Below are 26967 nucleotides of genomic sequence, written 5' to 3' on the forward strand. Positions count from 1 at the left end.
TTCTGTTAGCCTTCTTAATGGGTTCTGAACATTGTTGTGAAAATGATAGCGTCAAGTCCACTGCAACTCCTATAACCTTCTTATAAGGTGTACTTTTGATTTTCCGACCACCCATTGTGTATTCAAACCTAACATTTTTACTTCCTATGTGTTATACTTTACATTTACTGACATTAAGCTTCATCTGCCACAAATCTGCCTAAGACTGCATGCTGTCCAAGTCCTCTGTGATGATTTAACATATTCCAGATTATCTGCCAATCCACCTATCTTTGTATCATCTGCAAACTTAACCAGCTTATTACTTACATTCTTAACAAAATCATTTAGATATATTAAAAATAGCAGCGGCCCTAGCACTGACCCCTGCTGGTCACCACTCTTAACATCAGCCAATTCTGATGAGGTTCCTCTCACCATCACCCTCATCTTCCTGTGTCTGACCCAAGTCTGCACTCATCTACACACATCACCCTGAACTCCCACTTCATTTAGTTTGATGCCCAACCTCTCATGTGGCACCTTATCAAATGCTTTCAGAAAGTCCAGATAAATAATATCATGTGCTCCACTTTGATCAGATCCTTTTGTTGCTTCCTCAAAGGACCCCAGCATTTTGGTAAAACATGACCTCCCTCTTCTGAAACCATGCTGACTGTTCAGAAAAACTCTTGTTCTCGCCATGTGGTGCTCAATCTTATCCTTCATAATTCCTTTCATTAATTTCCCTGTGATGCACGTTAAGCTTACTGGCCTATGGTTGCTTAGATTTGCCTGGTCACCCTTTTTATATAATGGGATGATATTTGCTATTTTCCAGTCCTTTGTAATCTCCCTAGAGTGCAGTTGGAGAGTGCGCTGATTACAGTGCGTTGCTGCACCCACCACACAACAAACCACCCGAATTGGGAGCCAAGTGGAGCCGTGCATTGGGTGACACCTCAGAACCACATTGGAACAGTGTGAGGTGACTTCCTAAAAAATATACGTCAAGGGTTTATCTCTGTACTCGCTAGCCTCCTTAAGAACTCGAGGGTAAATATTATCTGGTCCTGGTGATTTGTTCGACTTCAGCCTTTTTAATCTGAGCAGCACTTCTCTCTCTACAATTTCCAAATCCCTCAGAACCTCCTTAGTAGTCCTGTTTACCTATGGGGGTTAATCCACTTCCCCATTTGTGAAGACCTCAGAAAAATGCAAGTTTAGAGTGTCCACTATTTCACTGTCTGTATCTTTTAATTCCCCTTTACTATATTCCTGATGTACTTCACCTCCTCTTTGACTGTTCTTTTACTACTAAAATACTGAAAGAATCTCTTAGGGTCGTCTTATATTCCTCTCCAACTGTCTTTTAGCCTCCCTGATAACCTTCTTAATGGTTGCCCTCATGTTCTCATACACGATACAATTCCCATTAGAGTTATTAGCCTTTTATGACGTATTTGTCTGTTTTTTGCTTGACAGGTTCTTTTTTAACTCTTTATCATGTTTTTAAACTTCCTATTAAATCCGAATTTAGGTATGTACCCGTCCTGTATTACGTGTAAAACATTTTTAAACCTGTTCCACTGCTCCTCGAACACCTCCACACTTAAAAGCTTATCCCAGTCTCTCCTCCTTAGACTTTGCCGCATCTGTTGAAACAAAGTTAAACAACTTAACAATTTTAATCTTTGCATCTGCACACTTACAAAACACTGAGAATTATATTACATTATGGTCACTTGACCCTAGTGGTTCAATCACCTCTACACACTCAATTCTATCCTGATGATTAAAAAATACTAAATCCAGACAGGCTTCACCCCGTGTTGGTGCTTAACATACTGAGTTAAAAAACAGTCACTGATTACTTCTAAAAACTCTTGTGCTCCGCCATTTGTAAGGTTATCCCAGTTAATATTTGGATGGTTAAAGTCCCCCATGACAATAGCATTCCTCTGTAAACTTGACATTTAAATATTACTAAAAAGATGTGTGTTGAAATTATTGTCTACATTGGGTGGTTTATACAGTAACACATTCCTGAAATAAGGCCTCTTTCCCTAATGCTTTCCAGGTGAAGCCATGCGTCCTCACTAAGACGGGGCTCATCATCCAACTGAAGAGGACTTGCGTTTAAATTCTATTTGACATAAACAGCAACCCCACCTCCTTTTCTGTTCTGTCTATCCTTCCTAGAATGCGTATCCCTCTATTTTAGATATTTTATACTCATTCCCATCTTTAGCCAGGTTTCCGTTATTGCTATAATTTTATAATTATGCTCCTCTATATACAACTCCAACTCACTTGCCTTATTTTTGATACTTCTAGCAATAAGGCTAGCTATTTTTAAAGTGTTACTCCTTTTACATTTAAACGTTAGCTTAGACTATACATTACTGTGCATTTTTATTTCTACACCATTGTTTGTTCTTCCATGTATAGATTTAAACCTGGCCTGTCCTAAACTCCCTGCCCCCCCATTCCCTAGTTTAAACAATCCTCGACTAACCTGGTCATAAGCCTCCCCAGTACATTGGTGCCCCTCCAGTTCATATGTAACCCCTAACAGCAGACCAGGTCACATTTGTTCCAAAAGGAGTCCCAATGCCCCATAAACCTATACCCTTCTACCCTGCACCAATATTTGAGCCACGTGTTAAGCCTTCTAAACTCCTCAGTCTTACCTGGACTGGCGTGTGGCACAGGCAGAACTTCAGAGAAGACTACCTTGTCAGTTCTGCTCCTCAGCCTGGCACTCGACTCTCTGAATTTGGATCGAAGAACTGATAGACTACCCTTATGTATGTCATTTGCTCCAACATGGACAATGACAACTGGATCCACCCCTGCTCTGGTCAGGAGCCCATCCACCCTTCCAGGGAAGTCTCTCCAACTGTGCACCCAGAAGGCAAAACACCGTGCTAGACTTTCTGTCTCTGGAGCAAACCTGCGCTTCAGTCCTCCTAATGATCGAGTCCCCAACTATCACTACCTCTCTCTTTCTGGGAAATTGTTTTGGGGTGGCCCGTTGCAGCTCTTCATCCCTGCCTACCACCTCAGAATCATCAGAGACACCGTCCAGCACTACAAGGACCTGAAAATGGTTTGACACTTCCAGTTCTGGGGTTGATGCCCCTGGACAGTGTGCACTCATTACCTTGTGACTGTGACCTATCTATCTGTGTGGTCAGGAATCATCTTCTGTGCCAGGGGTGCACACAATCTCACTAAAGGACACTTGGGCCAGGTCTGACAATTCTCTACTACAATGCAGGCCAGCCAACTCCAGGCCAGTGCTGGATTAGCTGGCATCTCCTGCAGATGTGGCTCCTCCAAGCTGTCATCTAAAAAATCCAACATCCAACAGGAAAATTAAAATTAAATGATTTAACTTTATACTAAACTTTAACTAAAAAAATTAAGCCAAAGAAATTAGATTAAGGACTGCTACAGCAATTTTACACCTGCTGGCCCCTTAGGCTCCTGTAATATTCTCCATCTCAACTGCCTGCTATGTGTCCTTCTATGGGGTTAACTTTACTTTTTTCTGTCTGTTCTCCTAACTTTGTGCTCCAATTATTCCATTACATAATAGTTCTCCACCTGCACTGTTTGTATTCCCCCATATTAATGAACCCTTGTGCAGTCGCCCACTTAACTGCTCTATTTCCAGATTACTAAAAACAGTTCAATCTAAAATAAATAAATAAATAAAACTTGCTTGTCAGAGAGGAGGGAAACACTGACCTGGGGCCTCATGTATAACGCCGTGCGTAGAACTCACACTATAACATGGCGTAAGCACAAAAGCGGGAATGTGCGTATGCACAGAAAAATCCAGATGCAGGAATCTGTACATACGCAAACTTCCACGTTCTTCCGCTACATAAATCCCGATCAGCGTGACAAGTAACGCACGTGCACGCGCCTTCTGTCCCGCCCCAACTCCTCCCCAGAATTACGCCTCTTTGAATATACAAATCAATATAAATAGCCTTCTGTGAAAAGACAGTGGGAAAAGCACGGGGAGAAATATAAGAATTTCAGCGAATACCAAGTGAAGGCAAAGGAAAAATTTACTATTTATTGGTTTAAACAGTGGTATAATCAACAAAATGAAGTTGATCGAGTGAGAGAGTGTCGGAGAAACTGAAGTTCACAAAGTCGCACAGTGCCCGAAATAAAAAAGAAATCACATATCACAGTCGCCGTGAAAAGGCAAGTCGTAGCCCACCGTCTGAGTGTCATATTAAAGCTTATTAGGGTACAGACAAAAAAATAGGCACACAGTGGGGAAAAAAGCACAAGATGTCAACTTTAATCTCGAAATTTCCACTTTAATCACGTAGTTTATTTTGCCATTAAAGTAGAACATCATAAACTTCATCTTAAAATCGTTTAATTTACTAGTTTCTCAAATCCCATCGTAACTAAAGTAGCAAGTTAAATGCTTTGTTCTGTATTTGATCTTCTATGTGCTTTGTGTGTGTAAATCACTACCTGCTTCTTAAACGGGCTTTCTCTTTCTCCGACAGGACACATAATCCATTACATTTGTGATATTACAGCTCTCTGAATAATTAAAATACTGAGATGTATACATGATATCTTTTTCATGATGATAGGAATGAAAGCATGTTATTAAACATGGGGAACACGGTGGCGCAGTGATTGTTCATATCTCACGCAAGAGGCTTGCTGCACCATGCACGACCTTCGATGAAATAATTTATTGCAGCAGTACTGTCTCTTTCAAATGTACTAACCTCCAATTCCTGTCCTTACTTTTCTTTCTCCAAATACCCCAATTGCCACACAATCAGCTCTGTAATAGATGTGAAGCCATTTGTAAGCTTAGAATGACGATTCTTCAAAACTTTTAAGGAACATTGAATATCTTCATAGTACATGTTTAATTATTCTATCCGTCTATCCTTCCAGTGTCGTGTCAGCACCAGCAAGAATACAACGCAATGCAGGAACAATCCTTGAACTAGCTAGCACTGCGGCACCGTGTCCTCACATGTTTAATTATTAACAATACAGATTATTTAAATGAAGTTAAAGTTTTATCTGTATAATATAATCAACATATTTTGCTGCATTTCATCTTAAAAATGATATCATCATCATATGTAAATACCCGCTTTATAAAGTGGCACAGGTTGTGGAATATTATAACTGTAGTGCAAGTTACAGTGAGGTAATTGTACTTATAAGTACTTACAGTTCTACAAGGAGCACTTGATGGACTGATTGAGTGCATTTATAGTTCCTGGGATGAAACTTTTTCTAAACCGTGAAGTCCATACAGGGAAGTCTCTGAAGCGTTTTGCCGTGGCTGAGGCAGCGTCTGCTTCATGCTGTGTACCGATAATTCTCTTTCCAATCAGCTGCTGCTGTGATTCCCCACTCAGATACAGTGATATACTGTAAATACTCTGAGTGGTGCAGTGAGAGTAATATGGAAAAAAGATGATCCGCTGTGGCAACCCTTAACAGGAGCAGCTGAAAGAGAAGAAGATGCATTGAGAGTAACAACGCTAAAGCAGTTATGGTATTTGGAATACTATGGCTATTCCCTGGACCATTATATTGTTGCAGGTTAATTACAATCAGATGCATTACACTAATAAACAATATGCAGTTAGTTTCAGTGTATTTATAAAGCCGCATCAGGAATGTGGATCTAAGAAAGAAAGGGTGACCACACAGGAACAGTAGCACTGCTTTGACGCTGGGTGCCGCCAGTCTGCAAAACTGAGCGGAGAAATTGCGTACGCCAAGGTATGAGGTACCGTGGAAATGTGCGTGGCTTTACGCCAAGTTTAGGTTTTAAACATCGTGATTTGAGAATGGAAACGTTCGTACGCAACATTTCTGTGTGTACGCACTATTTATACATGAGGCCCCTGATCATCAAAAGCATAACTTTTGTCATAACTTTGCAAAAAGTTTTTTTTAATTATGCCTAACTAATGCTAATTTTTGACATTTGTTTTATTGTAATTCTGAAATCTTGAATAGCTGGGACATGATGAAGTATTTGACTTCCTACTGAAATGCATCTTGTGTCAGGTCATATTCATACTGGTATGAACTCAAGAGTCCCAAAACTCGCAAGTTAAAAACAGTTCCAAAAATACCCACTAAAGGTGGAAATACCATTAAAAAACCCTGCCTAGTAACACAGTGGGCCACATAAGTCAAGTCAAGTCAAGTTGGGGAGCATGCACTGGTACAGTTCATTGCCGTACCCACTACACGGCGAAACAACTCGGGATCCCGGTTTGCAACCCCCCAGGCAGACACGCGGTCCAGTCCCACCCTCTGGAAATGACCCTCTATCTGCCGCAGCCAGGTGTTACGTGGGAAACCCCTTGACCTGGTCCAGCCATTCAGGTCCCCAACAATGAGGTTCTTACAAGCCGGATCACCCTCAGGGAAACGCGCCACATGGCCATAGTGTCGTAACTGACGCTCCCTCACAATGCAGGTAATGTGCCTCATTCGGGACTCCATGAGCAACCCCTCATTCGACACAAAGTCAAACCAACGGTACCCAAGGATTTTCCAGAGAGACTCAGTACCAAAAGAATCCAGTGTTTGTCTCAGGTTACTGGTTAGCGTCCATATCTCACAACCATATAGCAAGACAGGAAGCACCAGGACTCTAAAGACTTTGAACCTTCATCCTTTTGCATAGATATCGGGAGCGCCACACTCCCCTTTCCAGTGACCTCATGACCCCCCCATGCTCTCCCAATCCGTCTACTGACTTCACAGGAAGAGTCACCAGAGACATGAATGTCACTGCCAAGTTAAGTAAACCTCTCAACAAGGTCGACACTCTCTCCGCAGACAGACACACTGCTGACGGCTGTGCCCAAGAGGTCATTAAAGGCCTGGATCTTAGTTTTTATCCAGGACACTTGCAAGCCCAGACACTCAGACTTAGGGGTGGGCGGTATGACCAAAATTCTATATCACGGTATTTTTCTAAATTATCCCGGTTTCACGGTATTCAACGGTATTTTTTTCCCCATGCATGAGTGGATGTTAACCACATTTTCCACTGCAATTACTGGCTAAGAATAACATATTCCACTGTCAAGAGTATTGTACATTGTACAAAAAAAAACATTTTAATGTGCACACAAGTATTAATACAGTTTTGCATTGCCCCACAAAGTGATAGTTTTCAAGGGGGTGGCACTAATGGAGAAGGTAATGTTTAATCAATTACTTAATTTACCCCGTCATAAATTAATGCAGCACATTAAATGCTTTGTGTTACGTTCTCCGACCCAGTGGTTAATCACTACGCTTCTTAAACTGACTTCCTCCGCACTAAGAGAAGACAGCGATCACCATACAGAATCCATTCACTTCATGATATTCCTGCTTTCTGAAAATTTAGAATGCTAAGATAAAACTTGATATCATTTTCATGCTGAAATGCATTAAAGCAGGTATTACACATGCACAGTAGTGAGGCGGTAGTGCTGTTCCCTCACAGTAAGGGGTCCCCAGTGTATGTTCAGTGTAGAGAACTTATGGCAGGTGTGACGAGGCTCCAAAAAACTGGATGTATGAATGGCTATCGCACAGGTTTAACTTAAATATTGTGTAAATGTTGGGTTTGTGATCTGCTGGTCGGAGACACGAACACAGAATTCAATGCATGTTCTTCTGAGCGGGCTATCTTTATTGCATGCATGCTGTCTCTATCTGACGTACCAAAACCCCAGTTCCTATCCTTCCTTTTTCTTTCACCACATAACCAATCACCACACAATAAACGTCTTTGTGAAATTAAAACTAGTTATAAACTTAGCCCACGGAGTGTTCAGAACTTTAAAAATATCTTCGTTATACATGTTTAATTATGCCATCCATTCAGAGTTGCGCCCATCTCTGAACGAGTCGCCAGCACATCGCAGGATGAATACAAGCAAAACATACACTAGCAGGGTCAATATAGCACAACAAAACCCCACATCCTACATGACTTTGAAAGGAAACTGAAGCACGCCAAGTAAACCCACCAGAAAAACATGCAAATGCAAGGCAGGCACGCCGCCGTGCCCCCATATGATTAATGCATGCTTTAATGCATTTCACCATGAAAATTATATTAAGTATTTATCTTAGCATTCTAAATGTTCAGAGAGCAGGAAGGTCATGAAGTGAATGTATTCTGTGCGACGATCGCTGCTGGCGCCTCCTCTTAGTGCAAGAAGAAGTCAGTTTAAGAATCACTTAACACAAAGCATTTAATGTGCTATATAACTTACGACGGGGTTTGAGAAAATCTAGTAAATTAAATATTCATTTTACGATGAAGTTTAGTTTACGATGTTCTACTTTAATGACAAATTACGAGAATAAAGTCAACATGTCGACTTTAATCTTGACATAAACGGCTTGAATAAAGTAGAAATGTTGAGAATAAAGTCAACATATCGACTTTATTCTCGTCATAAGCGTCAAGATTAAAGTGGGAATGTCGAGAATAAAGTCAACATGTCGTCACACTATTACACAGTACCCAGGTACATTACACTGTATTGAAAGCAAATAAAACAAGTACAACTTGGCTTGCAGTATTATCCAGTAGTATAGAAACAGTATTTACACATCTGACCTTTTAAAACTAAAGTATCTCCAGGCGACGGACGTGACTCCTTTTTTTCGGCAAAAGTTCTTCTGTTCATCATGCTCAACTTTATCGTCGGCTTCAGTTTCGGAATGCTACCTATTTGGTGGTGTAGCAGTGAAAAAGAGCCCTAATGCAACAAATCTGTGTTTAGCGGTGTAGCAGTGAAAAACATCCCCACTTGAACAGTTTCCCGCTGTGCCACGTTCCGAACGTCGTTTAGGCAATTTAAACCGGTGTTGCGGTATAAGAAAAATCCATATCATAAAAAAAATAAAAAACGGTTTTCAGTATGAACCGGTATACCGCCCAGCACTACTCAGACCCCTCACTCAGTGTCTCGAGCGCCCCAATCAGAGCCTCCATTGACTCTGCGAAGATCACAGCATCGTCAGCAAAGTCAAGATCTGTGAATCTTTCTTCACCAACAGATGCCCCACAACCTTGCCCAACACCCAGTCCATACAAGCATTGAACAGAGTAGGAGCAAGAACACACCCCTGATGAACCCCAGAATCAACTGGGAAAAACGCAGAGGTCCTGCCTCCACTCTGCACAGCACTCACAGTACCATTGTACAGGCCGGCCACGATATCCAGCAATCTCGAGGGGATCCCGCGAACCCTCAGGATGTTCCACAGGGCAGCTCGAAAAACTGAGTCGAACGCTTTGCACAAATTGACAAAGGCTGCAAAGAAACTCTGCCGATATTCGTGTTTGCGCTCCATGAGAACCCTCAGTGCCAGGATGCGGTCGATGGTAAACTTCTTAGGCGTAAAACCAGAATGTTAAAATAAAAGCTTTGTAAATAAAAATATTTATTAATATGAAAAAAGAAGACTTTGTAGAGCACAAAATGCAAAAGGAGTTGCCTGCAATAAATGCAATCTGATAGCAAAGAAAGTCCCAATACAGAAATCCAAAATCCAAAAAAACAGAGCAGAAGGTCAAAAGACACAATAAGAACATATGAAATTTAACAAACGAGGGACAGCTATTCAGTCCATCAAGCCCGTTTGTTTAGCTTATAGCTAGACTGTCCCAATATCTCATCCCAATTCTTCTTAAAGGTTCTTAAGATTTCTGCTTCAGCTCAATGTCTCAGAATTTTGTCCCAAATGCCCACAACTCTTTGCATAAAGAAGTACTTCCTGACTTTAGTTTTACATGCACCTCCCCTTAACTTCCACTGATGTCCTCAAGTGCAGCGTTCACCCGTAAGATGGAAGAATGTTGCTGGATCTACTTTATCAATGAACACTCACCAGCTCCCTAGCACATTTGAATGAACAACTAGGAACTACTGTGAGAAACCCTACACCTTTACAGGTGATTGCTGAGGGCAGTCCTTGGCTATGATGGGCAGGTGGTTTTCTCTTCTTGGGGAACCACCCACAAAACACAAGGCTTAAACACAAAAACCAACCTAGGAATAATACAAATAATTAACAAAAGTAACAGTACCATAAGTAAAATGAACAAAACAGACATAAAACAAGTACAGGCCATTCAACCAAATAAAGCTCGCCAGTCTTGTCCACTTTATTTCTCCAAAGTATCATCATATTGAGTTTTGAAAGCCCCTAAGGTCCTACTGACTACCACACTACTTGCTCACTTATTCTATGTGTCTATAGTTCTCGCATCAAGAGAAACCTCCTAATATTTGTGAGAAATTTACTCTTACAGTAACAAGATGCCATCTGTGTCCCCGTGTTCTTGATAAACTCATTTTAAAGTAACAGTCTCGATCCACTGGACTAATTCCCTTCAGAATTTTAAACACTTCAATCATGTCTTCTTATAAACTCATTTTGCTTAAACTTAAAAGGCTCAGCTCTTTTAATCTTTCCTCAAAATTCATCCCCTGTATCCCTGCAGGTGGCTTAGTCGCTCTTCTCTGGACTTTTTCCAGTACCGTTATGTCCTTTTTGTAGCCTGAAGACCAAAACTGCATCCAGTACTCCAGATGAGGCCTCACCAGTGTGTTATAAAGCTTGAGCATCACCTCCTGTGACTTGTACTCCACACATCAGGGCGCTATATAACCTAACATTCTGTGAGCCTTCTTAATGGCCTCACACAGATTACTCCAGGGTTTGCTTGGTACTGCACCAAAACTACCCTTTCCAAAGGGTCTCAGTATTGCTGTTTTGGTCTGCACAAGAGTGCGATTGCCACATTCACCAGAATTGAATAGAAGGATGTGGGCAGTCTCTCTGGAGCTGGTGTGAAAAATGCCTTAGAAGTCCAAAAATGAATCAAACCCAATTTTAGGAGGCCAAAGCTTGGCTTCATTACTGTGTGACACATGAAGGTGAAAATAAATGTAATTCTGAAAATGAAAGCTGAACGTGAATGTATAGCAAATGTGAAAGTGAAAGGTGAGCGTAAAACCTAAATGGGAAAGTGAATGTAAAACTGAGAATGAAACATAAAAAGTCATTTTGGAATCAGTAAGGGACCCTCTCCTTCCACTCTGATGATTACCCTTGAATTTAACCAAGGTGTACTCTAGTGGTTCACAAAAAACTTACATGGGAAAATGTGGGTCATAATTCTAAAAAGGTCAAGAAATGCTGTATTACAGTTTTTCTTGATTGCTTAGACACACTTCTTGAAATTAAACTCCATTTCCAAACTCTAAACACAATTTCTTAACTGCACACTCAACTCCCCAAACTCTCTACTCAAAACCATGTAATCTTATATCAAAACCAAATTTTGCCTTCAGAATTCACCCAAAAGCCCTCAAAAACACATACGCTACCACCTTACACCGTGCTGAGATCAATTCAAAACACTAATGGAAAGACTTGTTTCTGCAATGAGTAATGTTACTTATGGTTTCCTCAAACTACCTCTTTACATAATGAACACTATAAAAACAACAAATGTAAAAACTTCATCCATCCATCCATTGTCCAACCCACTGAATCCGAACACAGGGTCACGGGGGTCTGCTGGAGCCAATCCCAGCCAAAACAGGGCACAAGACAGGAACCAATCCTGGGCAGGGTGCCAACCCACTGCAGGACACCCACAAACACACCCACACACTAGGGCCAATTTAGAATCACCAATCCACCTAACCTGCATGTCTTTGGACTGTGGGAGGAAACCGGAGCGCCCAGAGGAAACCCACACAGACATGGGGAGAACATGCAAACTCCACACAGGGAGGACCCGGGAAGCGAACCCGGGTCCCCAGGTCTCCCAACTGCGATGCAGCAGTGCTGCACCACCGTGCCGCCCATGTAAAAACTTTCTAAATAATTTTTTTCCTTTGCTGTATAACACAATACATAAAGAACTGGAAAGAAAAAAAATTCTATTCAGCCACAGCATCCCTTCTCCAGTCAGAGTCAGGCCAGAGAATCTCATCAACGTCACATGCAATATGACCCCTGGCCAGGCAGCGGGATGGAAAAAACCCCTTGCATGCCTTATCCATCCCTGACAAGCCTCAACTGTGATGTCCAAACAAGCTTCCTCCTTCCATGGCCTGGAGGTGGTGAACACAAATGTAGGGGTCTTGGTCGTAGACCTTCCACCACCATGCTGAAACTCCTCTATAGGGTTTAGGAAAGGAGAATATGAAGGCCAAAAGAGGTTGCTGAATCTGGGGTTGTTGGTGAACCAGTCACACACCTGGTGCAAACCAACATTGTCCCAAATTACAATATAGCATGGCTGTTCTGGTTGTGCTGGCTCCGTCTGGTCGAGCTGGTACAGTATACATGACCTTGGAGATGATTAAGGAAAGCCAAGTAGAAGTATGGTGTCATATGTACCAAGGATGGCATGTCAGTGGAGGACCCCTCGGTGGCTGATGGTAGCACACATTGTCACATTCCACTCCTTGCTGGCCAGGGACATTCACAATGGCTCAATGGTCAATTATGTTCCTCACCCTTCTCCTCTTTTTAGTGAGATTGAAGCCTGCCTCATCAACAAAGATGAGCTCATGAGGAGTGTGTGTTGCTTCTGTTTCAAAGATTCTCTACAAAAGATGGCACACACTACAGTAGAGGATTGCTCTGAAACGCACTGCTAGAGCACACAAAAAATGCGGCCATAAATATAGTTTGTTCAAACCATATTGAGATGTACAGTATTCTAACACATAGTGTAACTACACTCAAACACCTGCACATATTCCAAGCATTGGCTTTCGAAAGGAACACAATAGGCCTGTTTCATCATCAGCCTGTTCTTTCAAAGAATGCAGTCAATTGTGGAAATGTTGACTGCGTTGATCCCTCGGAAGATTTCTTGGTCCTAAATAACCCTCTGTTGTATCTCCTGTAAGCGAATCATCCATCCATTTTCCAACCCACAGAATCCAAACACAGGGGTCTGCTGGAGCCAGTCCCAGCCAACATAGGGCACAAGGCAGGAACCAATCCCGGGCAGGGTGCCAACCCACCGCAGGACACACACACACACACACCCACATACCAAGCACACACTAGGGCCAATTTAGAATCGCCAATCCACCTAACCTGCATGTCTTTGGACTGTGGGAGGAAACCGGAGCGCCCGGAGGAAACCCACGCAGACATGGGGAGAACATGCAAACTCCACGCAGGGAGGACCCGGGAAGCGAACCCGGGTCTCCTAACTGCGAGGCAGCAGCACTACCACTGCGCCACCGTGCTGCCCTAAGCGAATCATGTTGTTGGCTAAAACCATATTGATCATCACCCTCTGTTGTTCTTCTGCCTCCTTGTCTCTCAGAACTAGAAAAAATACCGCAAGTACTAACTGCAAAACCAAACATTTTACAATAGCAACATACAGTAACTATGTGAAATGGTGCAGTAGTTCAAAGCATTTCAGACAGCTTACCCTCCAATAGCGCCAACAGCACATGTAGGTGTTGTACGTAAACAGCGTACAGTACTCCAAAGTTACAGTAGAGAGCAGTATGTTCATGACCTACCCGTTTTCCTCTCTGAAGGTTTGTATTATAGAAGTTACTGTGAAGCGGCTCAGCTTTGGTTGCACTCTTTTACAAGCTTCTGCTAACGACATCCCATGTACAAGGACATAGTCAACAAGAGTGGCACGAATCTCATTTGACACCATTTGTCTCTTTGCTCTTATTCTTCCTCGCCCTCTTCCACCTCCACTCATGTGTCCTCTTTCTCTTTCTTCCTGTGGTGGTTGGTCCATTGCTCCAAAACAAGTGAACTGACCTACGGCCCTTTTATCGCTGTCTCCTAATGCTATGACTCGTGTGTGAATTCTGACTCGTAGTGTTTGCACCTGGGGAATTGTGTGCTAAAGTGTGTGCTGACTTGACTTATTGATATCGAAGCCAGGACTTTCTAAAATAGTGAAACCAATGATATATGAAGGGATGTGTGTGTCGAGTTTTGCACAAAAAGAGAAAACGAATCTGAATCATGTGTCGAGATAGGGGAATAGTGTTTATAGTTTCGGGAAATGAGTTGGTGGTTTGGTAGATAGTGGTACGGCTTGGGATTTTTAGGTAATATGTTTGGTAAAAGTGTGTAAGTGAACAAGAAAAACTGTAAAACATCTTGCGATGAGTAGGGTGACTCACATGAAATTCAGTTTTTGGTACAAGTTAGATTTTGTTTTGCGGACCTGTGAAATTTGCCAAAAAAAAAAAAAAAAGGTGTTTACCTTCCACACTGGGTGATACCCAAAGTCCATCCCATTAGCCAATCCTCAGGTGTGAAGTGGATATGGCCACTCCCCCTTTAAGGCGCTGCCACTTGATGTCTTCTGATTAGCTGTTGGGAGAGATTATGTGGTAGGCTGGGAAAGTGTGTTGTGTGTTGTGCTGTGCTGTGTTTTTTCAGTGTTTATTGTTTGTGACCTGTAGGGTGCATTCTAAACCTCAGACAGAATCCACCAATGATTTTAGTGATAATAATAAGACAGTGAAACCTTGGATTGCGAGTGACTTGGTTTGCGAGTGTTTTCCAAGACAAGCTAAAATTTTTAAATAAATTTTAACTTAATAAATGAGCGAGGTCTTGCAATACGAGTAGTACGTATACGCTTTGCTTGCTGATCGTTAACATGGGGATTGTGGGTAATTGTCTTCCATGCTCGTCCTCAGTCGGCGTGCCTCACTCATATAGTCAACATCCATATGAGCGTATACTGTTTACTATAACATGGTGACCACGTGTGTGTGTGGTGTAATGTGCGAGTCCCTGTCATGCACCCCAAAACACGAAGCAGAGTCACAGTATTTTAGCAAAGGCAACTTTATTCATCTTGAAACAGGAACAGCACGTTTTTTTATTGTAGCGGGACCTACCGCTCTCCTATACAGAGACACAGCAATCAGGCAGAGTCGTGACCAGGTTAGTGGCCAAGTAATACTGTGAACTTGCATTTAAAATGTTCTTTGCATCATCCATTGATGGCAGGCACTTATAGCTTGACCGCGATCTTTTCTGATTCACTTTTATGGTGAACTGCTACAGCGCTGGGAGCCTGTGGTTGCTTCGGGACACTCTTCCGCGTGTTGTCCCATTGGGTGGAATCCCAAAAGAGTTTAGAAACCTTACGGTGCGTAAAGCATTTTTTTAAATTTTGTGTCCAAGTGTAGTGACTCTTCGGGCAAAAGCAACTGTCATTGGATAGGCTCCTTGTTAAAGTCGCAAAAAAAGAAGAAGATTCCAGTGAGCCGACAGATAGCAGGGATTCTACGCAATTCCTACATAATAACCCTACTCCTCCTCCTCCTCCTCTCCTCTCTCTCGTCTCCCTCACAGGTTAATTTGTTTTGCGTATTTTTACTTTATATTTTGTATTAATCATCCAGCCACCCATTATCCAACCCGCTATATCCTAACTACAGGGTCACAGCCAACACGGGGTACAAGGCAGGAAACAAACCCAGAGCAGGGCGCCAGCCCACCGCATGTATTAATCATTTTTATATAAATATTTTTGGGTTGTGAAACAAATCATCTGAGTTTCCATTATTTCTTATGGGGAAATTTGCTTTGATATACGAGTGCTTTGGATTACAAGCACGTTTCCGGAATGAATTATGCTTGCAAACCGAGGTTCCACTGTAATAACACATGTTATTCATATAGCGATGGTTATTTCTGATGGTTGTCACTTTCAGTGCTTCTCAGACATCACCAAGCAGACTATGAGTGCAATTCCATTGTGAAGAGAAGCCACAAGATAAAAAAAAAAAAAGTTATGGTTTACCGGAGACCACTAGCGCTAGCAACGAGGAACCCAAGCAGTTACTCAAGTCCAAGATGATGGAAGCGAGCATGCAAAGAGAAGAAGCCACTGTATGGCCAGTTCTTCAACAATCTGGACAGCCTGTACGTTGACAATGACCTGACACTTGCATTGCTTCAAAATGCAGGTCTCAAGGGGGAAACCGCAAGCCTCATCACAGGCCAGGCCTTGAACACCTGGTTCCACCAGAAGTTTATCATAGGCACACCAGTCTACAGCAAATGCCGTCTGTGTGGTGAAGTTGAGGAGACCATCAGCCACATAGTGTCTGCAGACTGTGAACTAGCCCCAAAGGAATACCTTGAACGTCACAAAAAGGTTGGTATGTTACTGCCCCAGGCTCTATGTCAACTGCTGGGTGTTCTGATGGTGGACAAGTGGTACGAGCATACACCAGACAAGGTTGTTGACACCACAGACTGGGTCATCATGTGGGACAAGATCGTTCCTGCAGACTGTTCCATCACCGCCAACAGGCTGGACATCCTCTTCCACGAAAAGAAGAACAAGTTGTGTGTTTTCATTGATGTGACGATCCCGGATGACAACAACATACTGAGCAAGGAGGCAGAGAAGATTGTAAAGTATAAAGACCTTGAGATCAAAGTCAGATGCAGGCCTAACACGAGGACAAAAGTGGCTCCAGTAGTCGTAGGCGCACTGGGAACCATCAAGAGAAGGGTTCCAAGAGCAGCTGGACAAAATCCTGTGTAGAGTCGGCTTGATAAGATAAGGTCCAGAAAATCACACTCCTCAGCATGGCCTGCGTTCTTAGATGAGTCCTCAGCTGAACAAAATACTGAGTTCAAAGCCTGAGAAGTCTTGTTGACCTCTCACGAATGCACCAGTGTATCTTAGTGATCTGACAGGTGATAATAATAAATATCTTAATTAGGTACTTTGAGGCAAATACACAATTAAAAATATATGAATCTGAAAGGGTGCAATAGTGCTGCTACCTTGCAGTAAGGAGACCAGGTTTCACATCCAGGGTCCTACTTGCTCTGAGTTCCATGTCTTCCCTGCGTCTGTCTGGGTTTCCTCTGGGTGCTCCGGTTTTCTCCCTCAGTTAAAAGACATGCAGTTTAGGTGGATTGGTAACGCTAAATTGACCCTGTTGATTGTGTGTACATGTGTGTGATGGACTGGCTCACTGTCCAGGGATTGTTCTTGCCTTGTGCCCTGTGCTTGCTGGGATATGCTGAAGCTACACTGTGACCCTGCTCAGGCTGAGGTGGGTTAGAAAATGGATGGATCAATGAATCTTTTTCTTCTTTTGAATGCAAGAATAAAGTATAGAACACCATTATATAAAAAATATCTAGCATTTCCACACACCTTCCGGTGCAGCCTGGACACATCATCAGTGATGTTACCCGTGGTCATTGGGTGTTTCGGTTCTTTTGAACATTATACACCCTCGCCAAGTGGACCCAACCAGAGTTTATCAATCTTCAGCTTGTGTCCATGTAGCCTGCATGCTACAAGGATCCTCACCTCTTAATCCATAGCCATTGTGATTCCTTCTCTGCAGCTTCCATGATGTTCTTGCTGGTCTTCCTAATGTGCAGCACTGTAATACCAAGGACCTTGAGGGTCCGGTATAGAGACTGGCCTGTAAAACCTCTACAGCTCACTTCAGTATGCTCACATCGAGCCCTCCCTCCACAACTCTGACACTCACCCAACAGTCCTTCATACTTGACTTTCTTCCTCTCAATGTCCTCTTCCACCCAATCTTCCTTTGGAACAGTTAAATCTAGCAGGACCACTTGTTTTGTTGACTCAGATTACAAGACCAAATCTGGCCTGAGAGTGGTTACTACGATGTTGCTTAGAAATTTAAGCTGGCTTCCTAGGTCGGCCTTCAGCTGCCAGTCCCACGCCGATGTGAGCAGCCCACTTCTCCCCTGCCTTAAAAAATGGGAACGCTTATTTCACTGGGACTGGTTTCTTGCTGTATATATTTATATTGTAAGAAGTAGAAAAAGGCAAAGATGAATAGTTGGGGGGGGGGGGCACCTCAAAGGCGAACTCTACAGAATTGGATGGAAAAAGTCAAAAATCAACAAAAGAACAATTGTGTCATTTCAGACTGAAGTCTAGATAGAGGCTGACTTAAAGATGGCGGAACTGCCCCTTAAGAGGAAGTCAGACTGTTAGGAGCGGGTCCAGGAGACGGTAACCAGGAAGTGATGTCACTGAGATTGGCGGTTATCCAATCTGTAGGAGAGAAAGGAGGAGAAGCATTAGGCAACAGTGCCAACCCTTGTCTCGGGGTGGAACTACCATTAGAAAAGCCTTCAAGTTGTCTCTCAAGCGCACGTGTATGACAATATATATAAAAGAGAATGTCTGTCTGTCTGCCTGCCTGTTCCCTATACAATCCTAAACCCTTTGACCAAGCTGGAGCAAATTTTGCATAGTTGCTCTCTAGGCCCATACTGATAAGATAGACTACTTTGCAACCTAAAACTTTGACCCTTGGGGTCCCAGTGTGTGTTTTTTTTTCTTTCTGAGTGCTACAGTTTGCACACCAGTGCCACCTATAGACTGAAAGCAAGTGAAACATCCAAAAAGACCGTAATCATTACCCTTTAATGTGTTGGCGTCCCATCCAGGGTTGATTTCTGCATTCATTTTCTCTCGATGTGACCACAGTGTTCTCATACAGAAGGCTCAGGGAAATGATAGGTAGGTGTGACACTTAAACATTAAGAACATTTTAAAAGGCAGGATCATTATAAACAAGTTTATTCAGCATGTAGCGGATACTTACAATATGCCCCAACAGGGACACTCTTCACACTCAATTATATTACACACGTCATGAACGTACAGATCCTGGACATGTATCGTGATTGCGACTGAGAGAATAAAAGTGAAAAAAAACAATAGCTTTTACACATACTATAAATTTATATCAGCTGTTACAGACGCAAATAAAATGTATGTTTTTATTGTATATTATTAACAATAAGAGCAGCTCACTACTCAAAACAGTAAATTTGGGAAGCGGCCAGAATCGAACCGACGGCATCTTGATTACAAGTCAGCAGTTCTTTTTGTGAAAGTGTTTATTTGAAATCTGGCCATCAGCCTTTACACATTATACAGGTGATGTCTACATTTTGTTATTTATTACTAAAACATGAAACATGTTTCTGTTTTAACGATGTGTTTACATAGATTGTTGTAGACACGGAACACACATGAAATGCATGTGTTCCAAATAACAATATATAGTTTACCCTCTAAAACTCTAGCACTTCACTCCAAGATAATCAAGGCTTGAGCTGGGAGAGCTTTGTGTCGTTTCTGCATTGGTTTGGGGGGGGGGGGGGGGGGGGGTGTATAACAGGCTGGTTGCTGTTTGTGCTTATCAACACATTTACAAGACAAAAGACGCTAATGGAGAGGTGCAAAGGGATTTAAAGAGGGCCAGAATTACAAGTTTTTTCATAGGCTTTGGTAATTAAACATTTAAATTGAAGCTCACATTTTAATATTTCAAATATCTAAAGCAACTGTTCTTTATTATGTATGTCTACCTCTTGGAGTAAATCATTACACTTCTTATGAACACCCCAAGGGTGGCTTATGCTAATACAGACTTTTCAAAAATATTTTTACTAATGGGTTACCCAGTGGAAAAAACTGCAGGTGCACTAAGGAAATTCCACAGGGGAAAACTTTGACTACCGGTGCCAAGTCCCAGAAATACCTCCTGGGGGCGCTGCTCTAGTTAAACACCAGAATGTTGAGATAAAACATACCCTGTGGTCTTAGATAGACAGATATGAAAGGCACTATAAACGTGATAGATAGATGTGGAGCAAGTCTAAATTATTCTGCAGTGCAGGTGTGTGCCCTCCAGTGTGGTGGTCTGGTGCCTTATGGATGACTTGAGAATATGTGCTGGAAAAACTGATTAAGAAAACGGATGGATGGAGAGTTAAATGTTCTCTTTTTTCTTCAACTCTGCAGACATTTGGACCCCTTGGCAATCTTGGAGTTCTTGCAGTGTGACTTGTGGAGATGGCAAAAGAGAACGGCATCGGATGTGTGTGTCTGTGTCTTCTGGAAAATCAGACTGTCCTGGTGCATCGCAGGAAACTTCCCTATGTTCGCTCGAGGATTGCAAAGGTACAAATATTAAATGTTTTAAGATGTTAAGTGAGCATCATTCTCCCTATTTGTGTGTTGGATTAGAATGCTGGAAGGGGGATCTGTAAGGCCACTGTGCAAAAACGATTAGGACATTAAATAAATAATTCATTACAAAATGTAAAAACCCCAATCAATGAGTCTTTAAACTATAAAGAGCCCATCAAAGTGGACACCATCACTAAGCACTTTACAAAGCAAACAAAAATAACTCCACAGTTGCGCTTAGTCAGTAACAATGAAAGTCTCAGCTCCCAGACTGTCGCCATCACGTTCATTACAGACGTCACGTAGCCAGCATGCTGACCTTTCAGGAGTTGAAAGGCAGGAAAAAGAGATGCAGAATGGCAGTAGAAGGAAACAGGCCCTGAAATGGACCTGGAAATGGTGTGCCTTCCCTTATCTCCCTCTCATGTTGATTCAAAGAATCTAAGTAACATTCAAGGGATGTGTAAGTGGGATGGCTTTTTCACGACTAGTGGCCTGGTCACTTCTGTTCTGGACTGTGCCCTCTGCATAGGCAGTAGTATTAGTCATCGCTGCAGTCACCGAGTCACCTTTCAGCAAATCAGCACTATTCTTCATTTTGCATTTTTACATGTCTTATCTGTACAATATGATTTGCTGCCATCTTCATTTACATTTATTTGCTTAGCAGACCCTTGTATTCAAAGTGACTTACAAAACAGGTAAACTATAACAAGTTCATCAATCGGGGGACTGTTGGGAACAAGTGTAATAGGACAAGGGGGCAAAACTGATCATCACAAGCGAAGAGTTCAGCACAAAATACAAGCGAGTTACAAGTCCCAGAGTTCCAAAACCTACTAGCTAATATCAGACAGACATTCACAATACAAGAGGGTCTTCAAATACACATGGAGGGAGTCAGAGTTTTGAATGGAGGTGGGCAGCTCGTTCCACCAGCGAGGAGCTACACATGAAAACATCCTGGATTGAGATTTGATACCAGGCTGAGATGGCATCTCCAGACCACGTTCATTAACCAACGAGTGGTTGTGAAGGAGCATAGGCCCCCATAAGTGCCTCCACACGTAGGTGCAGACCCACCGACTACTCTGCAGGCAAGCAAAAAGGATTTGAACTTAATATGCGCTGCTACAGGAAGCCGGTGTAATGTTCTGAAGAGAGGAGTGACATGTGCCCATCGGCTGGATGAACACCAGACTTGCCGCTACATTTTGAATCATCTGCAGTGGCTTGGTGACAAATGCCAGAACTCCTGCCAGCAGAGAATCGCAGTAGCCCAGCCATGACAAGACCAGAGCCTGGACCAGGATTCATGCTGTATACTCAGGCAGATAAGCTCTGATCTTTTGGGTGCTATACAGAGTGAATTTGCAAGACTGAGACCATAGCAACAGGGTCCTTGAAGGACGTCTGGTCATCAAGGTTGCATACCAACCTGGCAGGTGTTAGTGATAATGAAGCAAGATGAATGGAGGTAGGGTACTGAACAGATGGATAAGCTGGGAGAACAAGAAGGTCCATCTTTGCAGGTTTGAGCTGAGGATGGTGTTCCTTTATAGATAGATAGATAGATAGATAGATAGATAGATAGATAGATAGATAGATAGATAGATAGATAGATAGATAGATAGATAGATAGATAGATAGATAGATAGATAGATAGATAGATAGATAGATAGATAGAACTTGTCCCCAGGGGTAAATTTGGTTTTGTGTCTTTGTGATGTTTCTTTATCAATATCAGTGAGACATCTGGAGATACCACAAGGTCCTGTGGAGGGGATGAAAGGTTTAGCTGTGTACCATCACAATGTCAAAATAGCTGCATATCATCAAAATGAAAAACATCAGAGAAGGGGGTTGTCCACTTGATGACCTCAATGACGTAGTCCAGCCGTGACAAGACCAGAGCCTGGACCAGGAGTCATGCTGCATACTCTGTCAGATAAGCTCTGACCTCGTGGGTGCTATACAGAGTGAAGTTGCAAGGCTGAGACCATAGCAACATGGTCCTTGAAGGACGTCTGGTCATCAAGGTTGCATACCAACCTGGCAGGTGATAGTGATAATGAACCAAGCTGAACGGAGATGGGGTGCTGAATAGACAGATGAGCTGGGATAACAAGAAGGTCCATCTTTGCAAGGGTGAGCTGGAGATGGTATTTATCAATTTTGAAGAGACCTGTAGAAATTCTAGCTGATACTGTATGGTTGTCTGACAGGTGTAGCTGTGTATCATCACAACGTCAAAATAGCTGAATATCATCAAAACGAAAACCTTAAAGGAGAGGGCTGCCCACCTGATGACCTCAATGATGCATTTACACTCGCTGTCACCACTCCAAGCCTACTGCCAACATCGACAGGGACTGAAACCTCAAGTCCTATTAGCTCTATGGTTGTGATGGCGTCATGAATTGTACATCATGTGGCCTACTTGTATTTATCTTGTTATGTGCATGGAAATGGAAATTTCTTGCAACTGTGTTGCTAGCCGGTAAAGTTCCAAGTTTTCATTTCCTACCTGTTTCTGGCACAAAAGCCAAATAATGAAGTTGATGCCAAGTATGAGTGATGGTACTGGCCTGGTAAGAGAATGAACAAGTAGTATCAGTGTGTCCATACTTATTCATGTTTTTCTTTCTCTTTTTCCAACAAAGCCATACAGACCACATCCTTGGTCCCGATTATGCCTGAGACGACAAACACAAGCAGTATCGTGACAGTGGCTGGCATCTCCATCTGCCTGTTTATAATTATCTTCACGGTTCTTGTCACCATTTGGAGAAAGGTTTGCCAAGCACACAAGTGCAGCTCAGCTATGAAGCACAACTCAAGGCATCTGTCCACCTTCAGGAAGAATTCCGATGAGGTCAATATCTACCGGCAGAACCAACAACGTGAAAGTTTTTGTGAAAGCAGTGTGGTAGGTGCTGATGCTGCTGAAAATAATGTTATGGACACTTCGGTTTACCAATTGGACCAGCAGCTACATCCAGAACATAGTGTTGTAGCCACTGAGGACCCTCTACCAAGTGCCCAAAAGATTATTCCACCCATTTTTGGGTACCGTCTTGCACATCAGCAGCTAAAAGAAATGAAGAAGAAAGGCCTGAAGGAGGCAACACAGATATATCATGTGTCCCAGAACCACCTCAGCGATACCGTTTTAGATACCTCCGTAGTGACCTCCACAGATAAAGAAAGTGAAGAAGATACCAGTCAGAACAAATTCCGCCTTAAATCCCCTTTTGTGGACACCACTGTGGCACAGCCTACCCTGCCGGCAGCCAGAAGTAATCCCAAAGCTGGATTTATCTTCCCTCAAACCGACCAATGTTTTCCAGCTCATCACGGTGCATCACGAAGCAACCATAAATACACAGAGGATTGGGTGGAAATGATTGACTGTGGGTATCTTAGAAACCCTCAGTGCAAGAGAACTTTCAGTTTCCATGAAACGAAGCAGACTAAGCCCTTCAGAGAAAGAAGCCTGTCGAGCTGTACGACGCGACAACTGTCCAGCTACAACTCTAGAAACAGGACCCTAGATCCTACAAGGGAAAGAGGTGTAGTCCGTCCCAAATCACGATTAGAAGATTTGATGACTGAGAGGAACGTGCCTTGGGACTGTACCGTATCACCTCCTGGGTTGCCTACTTATTACGGGAAGGGCAGTCATCTGGAGACAGGATTCAACAAAATGGACCTCTTCAACGAGCGCCAGATTGGAGTTTGGCCAACAGACTCAGAAAAAATGGAGGCCAATAAAAACCGAAGGGGATCTTCACCTCTTCATCGGAATATCTTGGCTAAGAAGATGAAAGAAGCTAAATGTTCTGCTACATATAGCGCCCAGACAAATGTCGCCATGAGTCCCTCACAGTACAGGAAGAGCAAATGCAAGAGTCTGCCGTTAGATCCGGAATGTACACTATACGGTAGATCGCATTTTGGCCTCACCGAGTCGGAGCTTAGCATGATCGACTTGTCTGAGTACTTTGGAGCCAGAGCTGAGAAGGACAAAATACCAACACCTGGAACTGCCAAACCCATGCAATAAAAATTAGAGATACCAGAAAGTGAAGCAAAACTATGATATTTGGTGAAATCCGAGATATAAAAATGAATTTTCAAGATTTAAATTACAATGTACTGAAACCTAACACGAACCACCAATAGCAAACTGTGTGGACGGCTGAGAATATCTGTATATAATTTAAGGCATGTTTTAATATGTGATCCCTCAGTACATAAAGTCCTAATGTTTTATACAATTTATGTGTCTCTGACTTTGCTATTCTTCGTTTGTCGTGTAGCCTAGGCTTCAGTTATGACCACCTCCTTTCTACCTCTCTCTTTGGTGGTCCCAATGGTTCCTTAAACCAGCAAAGTTGAGTGGTGGAGTTGGACTGAAAACAGCAAAGCACACCTCTGACTCCTTGCATTTTGGAAAACATCACATACTGCTACACCATATGGCCACAAATGTATGTGGACAGGCCTCCAAATGACCGACTTCAGGTGTTTCATTGTTAACAGGTGCATATGATGAGCACACAGCCAAGCAATCTCCTTAGACAAACATTATCAGTTCATACTGAAGAGCTCGATGACTCTAAACGTGGCACTGTCATAGGATGCCACCATTACCACAAGTCTGTATGTGAGCCTGGACCAGGAGTTGTGCTGCATACTCTTGTCAGATACGGTCTGATCTTGTGGATATTGTACCGAGTGAATCTACCAGACTGAGAGACTGTAGCAACAGGGTCAGTGAAAGACATCTAGTCATCAATCACCACCCCAAGGTTACGTACCAACTTGGCAGGTGTTAGTGATAATGTACCAAGATGAATGGAGGTAGGGTGTTGAACAGATGGATAAGCTGGGAGAATAAGAAGGTCCATCTTTGCAGATATGAGCTGGGGATGGTGTTCATAGATAGATAGATAGATAGATAGATAGATAGATAGATAGATAGATAGATAGATAGATAGATAGATAGATAGATAGATAGATAGATAGATAGATAGAACTTTACTTGTCCCCAGGGGTAAATTTGGTTTTGTGTCTTTGTGATGTTTCATCATCAGTATCAGTGAGACATCTGGAGATTCTAGTTGATACCACAAGGTCCTGTGGAGGGGATGAAAGGTATAGCTGTGTACCATCACAATGTCAAAATAGCTGCATATCATCAAAACGAAAAACATCAGAGAAGGGGGTTGTCCACTTGATGACCTTAATGACGTAGTCCAGCTGTGACAAGACCAGAGCCTGGACCAGGAATCATGCTGCATACTCTGTCAGATAAGCTCTGATCTTGTGGGTGCTATACAGAGTGAATTTGCAAGACTGAGACCATAGCAACATGGTCCTTGAAGGACGTCTGGTCATCAGGGTTGCATACCAACCTGGCAGATCTTAGTGATAATGAACCAAGCTGAACGGAGATGGGGTGCTGAATAGACAGATGAGCTGGGATAACAAGAAGGTCCATCTTTGCAAGGGTGAGCTGGAGATGGTATTTAGTAATTTTGGTGAGACCTGTTGAAATTCTAGCTGATACTGTGTGGTCATCTGACAGGTGTAGCTGTGTATCATCACAACATCAAAATAGCTGAGTATCATCAAAATGAAAACATCAGAGAAGCGGCTTGTCCACTTGATGACCTCAATGACGTACCTACTCTCACTGTCACCACTCCAACTGCCAAAATCGACAGCGACTGAATCATCAAGTCCTATTAGCTCTGTTGTTGTGATGGCGTCATGTATTGTACTTTGTCTACTTGTATTTACTTTGTTATGTGTATGGATGGAACACCAAGAGAAATTCCTTGCACCTATGTTGCCAAGCAATAAAACCCAAGATGAAGTTTTCATTTCCTACCCATTTTAGGCATGAAAGCCATATAATGAAGTTGATACCACGTATGACGGGTGGCACTTGCCAGGTAAGAGAATGAACAAGACTTTTTTCTTTCCCTTTATGGGTATCATACTCTCAAAGACTGAGTTCAGGTGTTTCACTCTTAACAGGTGCATAAAATCAGCAATTAGCCCAGCAATCTCCTTAGACAAATACCGTATTATCAGGCCATACTGAAGAGCTCAATGACTTCAAACGTGGCACTGTTAAGGAACAGCATCAGCTCAGCCATGAAGTGGTAGACCATGCAGTATCAAAGAGCAGGGCCTGGGAATGTTGAACCACCTAACACATAGAAATTATCTCTCCACTGTAGCATCACTCACAACAGAGCCCCAAACTGCCTTTAGAAGAAACATCTGCACTAGAACTGTGTATCAGGAGCTTCATGAGATGGACTTCCATGGATGAAACCATTATGAGGTACAAAAAGAGGATATCTTATGGAAAATGTGCCTTTATTTACATTCATCTTATATTTATATATATATATACTGTATATATATAGTACTTTTCATATCTATCTATCTAATGAATTATTATTATCTATCTATCTATCTATCTATCTATCTATCTATCTATCTATCTATCTATCTATCTATCTACAATTTAAAATGAGCAGAGCAGACACGCTGGCAAACAACACTGAATAATCAAAGGCTGCAGCTACTTTAGCATCAGACCCACTAATTAGTAAATAATGGATCAAATTAAACAATTAGAACACCTGGAAAAGTAGAATGAACATCAAGATGAAAATACTGCAAAAAAGAAAAAAAAATGCATTATTCCTATATAACTGCTTGATACACTTTAATATTTTTTTAGTTTTCTAATTTCTATATTGTTCCCTAAACACAGAACTTGGGAAATAACACATCACTTAATTAGCCCAGAAGTCCAAATAAAAACAGAAACAGGTTGGAACAAAAACCTGCAGCCACTGGGGGTCCCCAGGACTGAGTTTGGGAAACAC

General features: G+C 42.4%; 1 protein-coding gene across 2 annotated transcripts in view; it reads left to right on the top strand.

Annotated features, from left to right (window-relative positions):
* Positions 1 to 24331, top strand: part of LOC114649885 (thrombospondin type-1 domain-containing protein 1) — a 51957-nt gene extending 27626 nt beyond the window's left edge. For both annotated transcript variants that reach the window (XM_051926333.1, XM_028799251.2), the window contains 2 exons: positions 19886 to 20044; positions 22717 to 24331. In XM_051926333.1, coding sequence (XP_051782293.1) covers positions 19886 to 20044; positions 22717 to 24119 — 1562 coding nt within the window. In that variant the 3' untranslated portion in view covers positions 24120 to 24331. The remainder of the gene's footprint in view (positions 1 to 19885; positions 20045 to 22716) is intronic.
* The last annotated feature ends 2636 nt before the right edge of the window (positions 24332 to 26967 follow it).

This window comes from Erpetoichthys calabaricus, chromosome 4, assembly GCF_900747795.2.
Source record: "Erpetoichthys calabaricus chromosome 4, fErpCal1.3, whole genome shotgun sequence".
Classification (NCBI taxonomy): domain Eukaryota; kingdom Metazoa; phylum Chordata; class Cladistia; order Polypteriformes; family Polypteridae; genus Erpetoichthys; species Erpetoichthys calabaricus.